At 42.4% G+C, this 12372-nt stretch overlaps 1 protein-coding gene across 1 annotated transcript in view; it reads left to right on the top strand.

The window, feature by feature from the left end:
- The window catches only part of POLB (DNA polymerase beta), a 34785-nt gene extending 23503 nt beyond the window's left edge, over positions 1-11282 (top strand). Inside the window, 3 exon segments of the mRNA XM_008054997.1 lie at positions 9108-9172; positions 9592-9731; positions 11046-11282. Of these exon segments, the coding sequence (XP_008053188.1) occupies positions 9108-9172; positions 9592-9731; positions 11046-11140 (300 nt within the window). The 3' untranslated portion in view covers positions 11141-11282.
- Positions 11283-12372: the final 1090 nt, after the last annotated feature.

The following is a 12372-nucleotide window of genomic DNA, read 5'->3' as shown; positions in this document are numbered from 1 at the left end:
ATGGCTGAGGCGGAAGGATCGCCGGAGCCCAGCAGGCGAGGCTGTGGTGGCTGGGAGCGGCCACTGCACTCCAGTCTGGGCGACAGAGTGAGACTCCAACTCAAAACAAACAAACAAACTACTCTCTGAATATTCATAAATAATTTTCTCTTAATTCTCCACCTATAGATATAATATTGGAATAGATAACTAGGTATAATCTGCTTCTTAAAAATATCAATAGGGGCAACCCCTTCGGGTTTCCTCCTGCTGTGGGAGCTTTTCTGTCCTCAATAAATCTTGCTTTCTTTTTTTTTTTTGAGTTGGAGTCTCACTTGCCTGCTGGGCTCTGGCAATTCTTCTGCCTCAACCTTCCAAGTAGCTGGAACTATAGGTGTGTGCTACCACACCAGGCTAATTTTTGATTTATTGTAGAGATGAGGTCTCGCCAAGTTGCCCTGGCGGGTCTCGAACCCACGGGCTCAGGCAATCCACTCACCTCAGCCTCCCAAAGGCGCGGGATTACAGGCTGAGCCACCGAGCCTGGCTAAATCCTGCTTTCTAAAAAAAAAAAAATTTATATATATCTCAATAATGACTTTGACACACAGTAAGTTTTTCCCTAAAATAGCAAATGGTTCTCATATTCTCTGTCTTAAAATTATTCAATAAGTGAGATTAGAATTGATTGAAGAGTATTACTCTATTACACTTCCAAAGAAAGAAGTGTCAGCGTTCTGTAATAGAACACTCAGGGAAGAAACATGTTCTGCAGAATGATAACTATGGAATCTGATTGAGGGGAACACTTGCACAGTGAAACTCATTGTGATGAACTGTCCAAATCCCTTAGGCTTCCTGGGATTTGGCTTAATCTTTAAATTCAGATTTTAAGATTTAAGACAAATGGCATATGGATTCAAACAGATTAATAAATGGCACTGTATAAAAATCAACAGGAAGGCGAAAAATCTAGAATAAAGATTCTTACTTCTTAAGGCTATCTTTATTCTTTTGGTCACTTATACATCAGTTGGATCCCTTTTTCTTCAGGTCCCCCTTTTTCTAAGTTATATGACTGAAAAAGACTTTGCTTTCAGGGGGTGGACATGCTAAAATCAGTAAGAATCTCAGTGTATAGATTTGGCAGAAGTTTTAGCCAAAAGCAAAAGATGATTGAGAAAGATAATTGAGATATCAGAAAGTAGAGTGGTGTTTGCCAGGGTCTAGGTGTTAAGGTATGAGAGGAAAGATAGATGGATGTGGAGGGGTGCAGCACTGCTGGAGCCAGTGTGCTGGAAGTGTGTGCTGGTAACCAGAGATCCAAGTAATGCAAAGATTGGCAACACACACAGAAATGAAAGAATAAAAGATTTATTTAAGAAAGAGATTACTTCCCACATACAGGAAGAGGACTGGCACTCCAAGATGAGTGTGGCCATGTACCCCCCTGAGCCCCAGCTTAAATCCTTTCCCTTAGAGATATTGCAATCAGGTAGACATGACTGCTGTGAATTCCTTGTTGACCATTTGCGGATGTCTTGGAGACCCTAGTCACCAGGCACCGAGTCACAAATCTTACCACCCTCAGGAAGTTACACGATGGGCCAATACTGGTCATGCTTGAGAAATTTGGGTTTCTAAAAAGACAAATTACTTTAGGCTGGTACTGGTCATGCTTGAGGGTTCTGTGTTTCTCAAAAGACAAAGTTGGCAAAGTTAATCTTTACCTAGAGTATGCATTTCTCCAGCACATAACTTCTACTTTCCCATCATTGTGTTAGGGTTTAGGAACAAGACAAAAATGGCTTCTACTCTTGGTCCGTCCTTTCATTTCCCACTCCTGCTCTTGGAATTATTCTTAAGATCCTGCGAAATGGGGCTAGGATCAATCTTCCATAACTGCTTCCTGCTGAGGTGGGCTGTAGAGATGTCCCCTACCTATCTATTTCCAAGGGCACAAATAGGAAATAGTGTGACTGCAACTGAAGACTATTTAGATGTAATGAAACATCAAGTGAGAACATAGGCAAAAATTGTCAAACATGCAATGATGAAAAAGGCTATTGCCCCAGAAACACTGCTGGAAAAGTGAAAGTAGTTCTGTAAATTATATGTATGATTTGCTAAAACCTCTAATTTATCAACATAAGTTGAAATATTTCCTTGTAAATAATCTATAGTTGTACTTTAACAAGGAAATACACAGCCACTTTGACAAAGTCTGAAGAAAGAGAAATGGAAAACATTAGAGACATGTAATTAGGTTGTAGCTTAAATTTAGAATTTAAAACGGGTAAACATTAGCAAGAGAAAATGGTTTCTTTTGTTTTTATAATAGGTCTGATATACTTTCACAATGATTGATATGCTAGAGGGCTCAGCCCATGTTATTTTGTTATTTATCCTATAGTTGGATTAGTAACCCTTGTGCCTGGTCTGCAGGCAGTTCAAGAGGAGGGTGTAGGGCAAGTATGGTTCCTGGGGCTTCTTTCTTACCCTACCCTAAAGAGACTGAATTGAGAACTTGAGTTTAAGTATTAAAATTTTTAAAAACATAATGTCATAACACAAGATTACAGTAGTTATTGTAAAAGTTACTTATTTAGCGAAAGTGATAGTCCAAAGATTTTGAAAAGGAAAAAAAACCTCACTTTTGTAACAAAGGCAGCAGGGGGAGGTAGTAACTGAATTTTGTTTCTTCCTCCCCACCCCCATTATTTAAAGAAAAAATTCTTTTAGAGATTGTTAATTAGACAGGCTTTTTTTTTTTAAGTGAGAAAGGATTTATTGAGAGGACAGAAAAGCTCCCACAGTGGGAGGGGACCTGAAGGGGTTGCCCCACTTACACTTTTTAAAATTAACCTTCAGTAACTTTTAATTAAGATAAGGCTATGTGATTCCAACATGGATGGCTAGGACCAAAAGGCTGGCACCTATATTAAATTGAGAAATTAATTTGGGTTCTAGCACCCTAATATTTACCTAGGGGTTGTTGGAGTGATGGTGAGCAAATGCCAGGCAGTTTAGCAGATTCCCAGGCCTCCATAAGTGGCCACTGTTTGTGAGCCAAGTGTTCTCTCCTCTCTTCAGAAGAGAGTGCACCTGCTTCCCTATGGCTTTCTGGCCTGCACACTGGACAAGGTCCAGGAGGCTAAGACCTTTTTGGGGCAACTATGCTTTCAGTGCCCCTACGGACTGTACCCATAAGCAACAGACACCATCCCCTTAGCAGATTTTTTACCGGGTCTTTGATGGGCAGTTGGAGTTTTGCAACTGCCAATTGGGGTGCTGTTTTGGACCTCTGGTTCTGCTGCCCTCCATGTTGGCACTGTTTTGTTTTTTGTTTTTTAATGTTTTGACTGAAAAAAACCTTAAAAACCTCCTTTTTAATAGATTATACATGTGAAACTTTTTAACCATTTCTCTGTGACAGTCTGATGCAAAACCCTTTAGAGTGAGCAGACCACATGAATATGAAATGATTTGTCCCTACTTATTTATAATTATGAACAGGCAAATTTATTAAAAACCCTTATAGATTGCTAAATTACAATCTTAATTGTAAGGTGTGGAGAATTAGGTGAGAGTGATCAATTCCCATCCTTATTGTGCTCACACAGAATACCCAGTATTTTATCTGTCTGACAGGAGAAGTACTAGGCTTAGTAAAAGTGACTTAACTTTTTTTTTTTATAAATACAACCTTAATGAGCCCGATATAACAAACACTGGTGTTATTTAGCACTAATATTTTAGTACGTGGTAAAGTTGGAATTAAGATTTTACTAGACGACTTGCAAGTTTGGTTTGAAAAGCAGATTAAAATTACAATTGACTTTTTTTGTTTGTTAGTTAACAGGATTAATTAACATGTGCTCCCTTTACTTTTGTCTGGAAAGAAGGTTGTTATGGTCCCAGTTTAGATTTAACTTGAGAAGTTTATCATAGAAGAACAACAACAAAAAAAGACAGACAAGAGCTTTAATATCTTTTTGCTCCGGCCACCTCCCTGAGGAGAGACTGGTTAAACCATGTGGAAACCTGAATGGGATTCCCAAGTACACATGGGGGGGTGGAGACTTGCTGCAGCTAATAGGGCTGCCGCCAGGGGGTTTTCAGACAGTGAGAGAAGGGGGACGAGAAGGCTGGAGGCTGGGGTCAAGCACCGTGGCCTTTGGGGCCGGCCCCTTCTCCAAAGGTAAAAGAGAAGAGAGACTGGAGGCCAGGGTTAGGGCTCATGGCTATAGATGTCATCCCCTCCTCCGCAGGTCAAGGTGGAAGGCAAAAAGGAAGAGAAGGAAGGGAAACTGATGGAGAGTGGAGTAGCAAAAGCAGATTACAAGAGACAGAAGTTCAACCAGCTGGGTTAGCATTTGAGTTGTTAGAGGAAAAGCAGGAATCGGAGTTGTAGAAGGAATACGAGAGTATGGAGGAGGTGGAAAATCTTTTGAGGGAGGGGAAGTTAAGTCAGTGGGATTGGTATCCTCTGATGAACCTATGGGCAATGAATGGGGTCTGGGGAGTCAATGCAACAAGGTGGCAAGAGGAACAGATCTGGATGGTGAGCTAACTCATAAAAGACCTGAATATCTGGAATTTGAAGGCATTTGCCATTTCTTTTTAAGTACAAATCAAGCTGCAGAAGTGTATTAGGAGCTAGGGAGCCACCTTCCAGTTTCGCCATCCCCCAGCTTATATTGTGGCCAAGCAGTATTGCAGTAAAATATTAAACATTTTGGGTGAATATTCTCATTTAGTTTTAAAACTTTAAGGTGTTTTATTTAATTAATTAATTTATTTATTTTTTGAGTTGGAGTCTCACTCTGTCACCCAGACTGGAGTGCAGTGGCCGCTCCTGGCCACCGCAGCCTCAACCTGCTGGGCTCCAGTGATCCTTCCGCCTCAGCCTTCCAAGTAGCAGGAACTACAGGCGCACGCTACCACGCCCGGCTCATTTTTGATTTATTGTAGAGATGAGGCCTCACCAAGTTGCCCAGGCGGGTCTCGAACCCGTGAGCTCAGGCACTCACCTCAGCCTCCCAAAGGCGCGGGATTACAGACTGAGCCACCGAGCCTGGGTTTAAGGTGTTTTAAAAGGCATGCCAGTGGTGTATCTTTTTTCACAACTGATTGAGAGTATCCCATGGATCCTATAAAAAGAAACAGGGATACAACTGGGATGTGCTCTTGGTTTTATGGATTTGTTCCTGGGCCTTAACCCTCCAGATCCCCTGCCGGGTGACCCCAACAGTTTCAAAGGAATCAACACAAAGGATGTGAGTCACCAGGGAGAGAGCATCCTCGTCCTCCCATCCCTGTGCCCACTGGAGCTCACTGCATGCTATGCTCCACCATGTCCTGGAAGGCCCAGTACCAGGACGTATGGCAATTGGGTCCCAGACCCTTGCTGGGTATATCCCAAGATGAGAAATGGGAAAAGCCCGAGAGACCCAAGAACTTATCCGAATAGCAAAGCCAGGGAGTCCAAGAGTGCATCCAAATATATGGATGTGTGGATAATAAATGAGGGGTGACTCACCAGATGGTTAGGGTTAGGGTTCAGTTAGATGGGGGGAGGAGAGAATGAGGAGTTAGTGTTTAATGGAGACAGAGCTTCAGTTGGGGAAGATGAAAATGCTCTGGAGATGATGGTAGTGATAGTTGCACAACAGTATATGTACTCAATGCCATAGAAAAGTACACTTCAGGCCGGGCTCGGTGGCTCAGCCTGTAATCCTGCGCTTTGGGAGGCCGAAGTGAGTGAATTGCCTGAGCCCATGGGTTCGAGACCCGCCTGGCCAACTTGGCGAGATCTCATCTCTACAGTAAATCAAAAAAATTAGCCAGGTGGGGTAGTGCACGCCTGTAGTTCCAGCTACTTGGAAGGCCGAGGCGGAAGGATCGCCAGAGCACAGCAGGTCGAGGCTGCGGTGGCCAGGAGCAGCCACTGCACTCCAGTCTGGGCGATAGAGTGAGACTCCAACTCAAAAAAAAAAAAGAAAAGAAAGAAAAGTACACTTCAAAATGGGAAATTTTATATTGTGTATGTGTAAACACACACACACACACACACACACACACACACACGAATACAAAGTTACGTCATTAAGTTCAGCATGGTGATTTTAATGGGCTGTGAAAATGTATTGCTTAAGTTGGTCACATTTTAACAATGTTTCCAAGCAAACTTTGGGGATGATATAACTAAAAGGTCTAGTCAGTCCTTTGGGGAAAAATCTCCCAAATTGAGTTTTTCCTTTGTCCACCATGACAATAGTTAACACAGACATTGATCTGTGACCGAATGTGGGGGTTTCTCCTCACACACCAAGCAGTGGACACCAGCTGTGCATCCTCCAATTCAATTAACACTACATGGAGATGGTGTCAGATCCCACAGGGCGAGGACTCAGTCCCATCAGACTACACACACCAGTCACAAGCCTGGGCCTCTGCAACTTCTGACTGAGCAGCTTCAAGTCGGGTTCTCCACGACCCCCTCTTTGGGTTCAATTAATTTGCAGGAGCAGCTCACAGAACTCAGGGAAACACATTTACCTATTTATTAAGGTAGGATATTGCAAAGGGTACAGATGAAGAGATGCGTAGGGCGAGGTATGGGTGAAGGTGCATTGAGTTTCCATACCCTCCCTGGTGAGCCACCCCCCAGAAATCTCCATGTGTTCAGTTATCCAGAACTTTCCTAACCCAGACCTCAGCATTCCTTCTTTCCCAAGGATATAGGGCAGGATCTCTCTGGGAGGTTCTAAAGACCCACTCAGAAAATGGGGGAATATCAGAGTTCTGCCCCAAGGAGGAAAAGGGAAGGTTGAAGAGCTTCTTTTCCTGAGGTCTGCCCCACCCAACACTATAACAAAACACTAACAAGGACTGTGAGAGTTGAGAGCCAGGAACCCTGGGTAAAAACCATTATCTGTAATACCATAATCAGTCTTTGGGATTTAAATCTGTGATTTGTTCTCTTGACTATCACGTTTTGAAGTCTTAATCTGTGCCCAAAATTATAAACACGAGAGCCAGTGGTACTCCAGATCATCTTGTAAAATCATAGACTTTAGATAATTGGGCCTTTCTTCCTGTGAATATAATAATATTTGTAAGAAAAAACATTTTCCTCTGCATTTAAGTATGAGTTTTATATTTGAAAAGTGCCATTCAAATTTTAGTGTTTGTGCAAGTATGGCCGTAGGTGATTTTATGTGAAATAGCTACAGGAAGAACTCAAGGGACAACAGGAGATACCACAGCTACCCTGAGTAATGAAAGAGGCATGTCTAAAGACATGCAGCACGAGGCTACCCAACTGAAATGCCAAATAAAAATGATCCACTCAGCCGGGCTCGATGGCTCAGCCTCGGTGCCTTTGGGAGACTGAGATGAGTGGATTGCCTGAGCCCGCGGGTTCAAGACCCGCCTGGGCAGGCGAGACCTCATCTTTACAATAAATCAAAAAATTAGCCGGACATGGTAGCGCATGCCTATAATTCTGGCTACTTGGAAGGCTGAGGTGGAAGGATCGCTGGAGCCCAGCGGGTCAAGGCTGCGGTGGCCGGGAGAGGCCACTGCGCTCCAGTCTGGGCGACAGAGTGAGATGCCAACTCAAAAAAAAAAAAAAATCAGAACCACTCCATCTAATACAGAATTTACAGTAGTAAAGAAAAATTCCTTAACATTAGCACTTCAGAAAAAGTACAGAAAATAAAATTAGCCTTGAGGAAAGGAACAAAACCATTAGATGAAATCCTATGACTGATAGGACAAACAGCAAGATCATTGCCTGTGGCATCCAGACATTCATGTCCACAAGGTAATACTTCCTGATAATTCAGATAGAAGTGATTTCTCTTGCATTTGAAGGTAGAAATTGAGTTGGACCTTGTTAATGCCTAAGAAGGGAGGTTTCATATTTTGAAGGTAAATAAGGTTCATTAATCTTGCACCCGTAAGAAAAGCTAAAGAAAATACCCATTTTAGATTTTAATGTTTCTATTCTGCTGAGTGAAAAAGTATGGCTTTTAGTGGCATGTGTGTTAACTTGATTGCTCTTTAGGACCACAAACCTGTCTCTTGATACTTGTAATTGGAAATGTGGTATTTATAGTTTTGGTTTTTTTTTTGAGTTGGAGTTTCACTCTGTCGCCTAGACTGGAGTGCATTGGCATGCTCCTGGCCACCGCAGCCTTGCCCTCCCTGGCAATCCTTCCATCTCAGCCTTTCAAGTAGCTGGAACTACAGGTGTGCGCTACCACGCCCAGCTAATTTTTTATTTATTGTAGAGACGAGGTCTTGCCAAGTTGCCCAGGTGGGTCTTGAACCCACAGGTTCAGGCAATCCACTTGCCACATCTTCCCAAAGTGCTGGGATTACAGGCTGAGCCACCGAGCCTGGCCTCTTTTTTTTTTTTTTTTTTAACATATATTTTGGTTGCTGTACAGTCCAGAATTTTTGCTCATTTTCCTGGAAAAGATGACAAAACAAGCATGTGTAATTTTTGTTTGAAAGGAAGAAGTATAATGAAAACTCACCAGTAGAGAGGAAGGAAAATGTTCCTCTAATTTTTTTTCTATTTATATTTTTCTCATTTTCCACCTCTCTCCTAATTTCTGAGAGATGTCCTCAGTTTCAAACTCTTCTACTTCTGGTGTCATATTTTAAATTTTCAATTAATCCTTTCCCCCAGCATTCTTTTTCTGTAGTATTCTGCCCTTATTTTGTGTTATCTGAGAATATTACTAGTAGTTTGTTTGTTTGCTTGTTTCTTCCTGCATCATCATTTCTTCCAAGTTGTTCTTTTCTGTTTATTTTTATGTTTGTTTTCCGTGTTGGATGCTTTCTTGTTGCTTCTAGTTTAGAATCACATGAAGGCCAAATCCTCATCACTAGAGTGCTTGCTGGCCATTGCATATCATTCTCATTCATGATCATGAAGTGTGATAGAGGGGGATAATACACAGCTCAGAGAAGCTATGAAGTTTGGAAAGTGCTCCCAGAGTTGTACAGCTACTACCACTAACAGCAGAAACAACCTCCTGTTAAACATTTTATTAAGATTAAGTCATAAGTTTAAAGACATCTGTAAACATTTTTAAAAATGCTCATTGTAGGGTGTTTGTCAGCTTCCCAGGAAGAGTGATGGGAAGGAGTATCCATACAGAAGGATCGACATCAGGTATGCCTCACTTTGCTGATGTCACCTCTTTCTGCTGGGCTTCTGGGCCCTCACCCTGTTTGTATCCAAGTCCACGTGAATGTCTGGAGCCTCTTTTTATTCTGAAGAGCCACGTGTTCTTGCCAAATACAGTATTTAGCTCAAAAGTATTTAAAGAGGAATGACTGTCTACAGACTTTTGATTTCCTGCCTGGGGAGTGAGGATGCTTTACATTTCTCCATACCTCTTTCAGGGCCAAATATACTGACTCCTAAATAAATTGCAAGGTTGAGTGATTTCAGTGGTTTACCTAATGATGTCCCCTCTTATGTGTCATTAGGCCACATAGTCGTATTTTGTTTCTAATTGATTTTAGGAGTCCTATTTTGCTAAGTTTGAAATGTAGAGTAAAAAAAATTTATCTGTTTGTTTTTGTTAGGTTGATACCCAAAGATCAGTATTACTGTGGTGTTCTCTATTTCACTGGAAGTGATATTTTCAATAAGAATATGAGAGCTCATGCCCTAGAGAAGGGTTTCACAATCAATGAGTACACCATTCGCCCCTTGGGAGTCACTGGTGAGTATTTGTGTCTGCATTAGAGTGTCCCTGTCATCTGGAAAGAATGTTATTTCAAAGGTATTTTGGCTTAGCAAATTCAGTTTCTCTCAACAGTCTTCTAGTGACTATGCCAGTTAGTGCAGTTTCTTTGTATTTTGAGTCCCTCAGACAGCAAGAGAGGCTTTCATCTAGACAGAAGGTCCTCCCAGGCCCTCAGTTGAAGGCCATTGAGGTAGGGGTTGTTCCCAGCTCTATTAAATAGATAAAATCCTTTCTACCTATGATGGACAGTATTGATCTAAAGGGTTTTTTCAGAAGACATAGCCTCAAGACTTCTGAGCAGCTCAGTTGTTATTGCTTTTAGGTAGCTTTGGCCCCATGTTTTTAAAGTTTAAAGAATAATGATTGCTTCATCTTTCCTTTATGGATCTTGTTAACTTTCGTAGTGAACCATGAGGTTTACTATTCTCTACTAGAAGTATGAACTTTAGTCATTCTGTCCTAAAAGTATAAATATAAAATAAGACTTTCATCCCTGGTGGATGAGGGTTGTGCTTCTCACATGTCAGTGTGCACAGAACAGCTTTAGGGCCTCACTAAATCTGAACTCTGATGCCCTGGGCTTGCAATGAGATGTGAGATCCTGCATTTCTAGTAGTCACACTAGTGCTGCTAGTGCAAGAACCATCTTGCATTGCAAAGCAAATGACTAGCGTGTCTTATAGAACACATAATGGCTGCAGTGTCACCCTGGCAGAGGGGGCTCATGAACTAGAGTCACTTCCATAGCCTGATTGGGGTACTTAAGTTTCCCACTGTAGCACTGAGAATGTGTGTGACAAAGCTCATACAGTTCCTGGGAGAGAATGGGGGTGGCAAGTTGGGAGAGGATGGCTGTGGTCAGTCTGGAGGGGATGGTGGTGGGCATTTGGGAGGGGATAATGGTGGGCAGTTGAGTTGGAAGGGATGACAGTGGCCAGTCAAGGGGATGATGGCGGGCTAGTTGGGAGCAGATGGTGGTGGGGAGAGGATGGTGGGGAAGGGGATGGCAGTGGGCAGTCGATGACAGTGAGCATTCGGGAGGGGATGGTGGTGGGCAGACAGGAAGAGATGGCGGTAGCCAGCTGGGAGGCGATGGTAGTGATCAGTTGAGAGAGGATGGTGGTCGTCAGTTGGGAGAGGATGGAGGTGGCCAGTGTCATTTTAGTGATGTGGTTACCGTTTTCCTTTCCTTCTGAAGGTTAGTCCCACACATTCTCACTATCTGAACCCTCTGTACTAAATTTTCAAGACTGGTTCTTCAGGTAAGTTGTTTCATCTTTCTACTTGCAGGAGTTGCTGGAGAACCCCTGTCAGTGGACAGTGAGAAAGACATCTTTGATTACATCCAATGGAAATACCGAGAGCCCAAAGACCGGAGCGAGTGAGGCCCTCCTGAGCACAGCCCAGCAGTAGTCTAACTTATTTCTTCATCTCTGCTCTGCAAGGGTTTTGGTGTTTTTAAATGATCGTTTCTTCCTCATACTTCAGTTTGCACTGTAGTCAGTAAAGCCTCTTGTACTGTTACTGTTTCTGAGCAAATGTGCTTAAATTTTCCTCTGCTGTTCAGGATCAGACTTGAATATGGGTTTAGCAGGGGAAAATAAGAGCTGAGACGAGAGCAGCTCTTTTGTGGGAATTTTACTTCTCGTGTTCTGCTCTGATGTAAGCCACATCACACCACTGCTTCTCCTTTTCCTGACTGCAAACTAGTAGTTGAGGCATACCCAGAGCAGCCTCAGGAAAACAGTTACACTTTCAGAAACCAGGGACCTTCGTAAATTTAAAGTTTCTCTTTGACCAATATTTGATTTTGTAATACAAACTTGTAACTTAAATGGAAAAACAGGTGTGTTTTCTCTCTTAAATTAATATGTAGTACTTGATTGTAACCCTTCAGATAAAGCTTCCTTTGGCAAAACCACTTCAAATGTGCACAAAATATGGCCTTTAAACGTCAAGCAAACAAAAATTTCATCTTTTTGTCCAAGTTTGCCTCTGAGATAACTTTTTTACATATAAATGGTCAAGATATATAAATAAAACACTCAGGCTGGGTACGGTGGCTCACGCCTATAATCCCAGCACTTTGGGAGGCCAAGGTGAGAAGATTGCCTGAGCTCACAGGTTTGAGAACAGCCTGGGCAACTTGGCGAGACCTCATCTCTACAGTAAATAAAAAGATTAGTTGAGCATGGTGGCGTGTGCCTGTAGTTCCAGCTACTTGGAAGACTGAGGCAGCAGGATCACTTGAGCCCAGCAGGTTGAGGCTGCAGTGGCCATGAACATGCCACTGCACTCCAGCCTGGGCAACAGAGTAAGACTCCAACTCAGAAAACCTTTTGAAACCTATTTCTTTATTAACCAAATTATTTTGTAGTAAAATGTCATCTCCCAAGAAATGAAGCAGGGTTTTAAAGGAAACAACAAGGTTTTTAAGGAAAAATATAGTATTTACTGTGATAATTTTCCCTGGTAAGATAAAAAAGTTAACTTTTTTCCTGAGTTGGGATCTTATTCCATCATCCAGGCTGGAGTGCAGTGGCAGGATCACAGCTTACTGCAGGCTTGACCTGGGCTCAGGCGATCCTCCCACCTCAGCCTCCCGAGTAGCTGGGAC

This window comes from Carlito syrichta, unplaced genomic scaffold (assembly GCF_000164805.1).
Source record: "Carlito syrichta isolate Samal-C Ts95f unplaced genomic scaffold, Tarsius_syrichta-2.0.1 Scaffold301626, whole genome shotgun sequence".
Lineage (NCBI taxonomy): Eukaryota > Metazoa > Chordata > Mammalia > Primates > Tarsiidae > Carlito > Carlito syrichta.
Note: the sequence above shows the minus strand (reverse complement) of the source record. Positions and strands in the feature narration are given on the sequence as shown.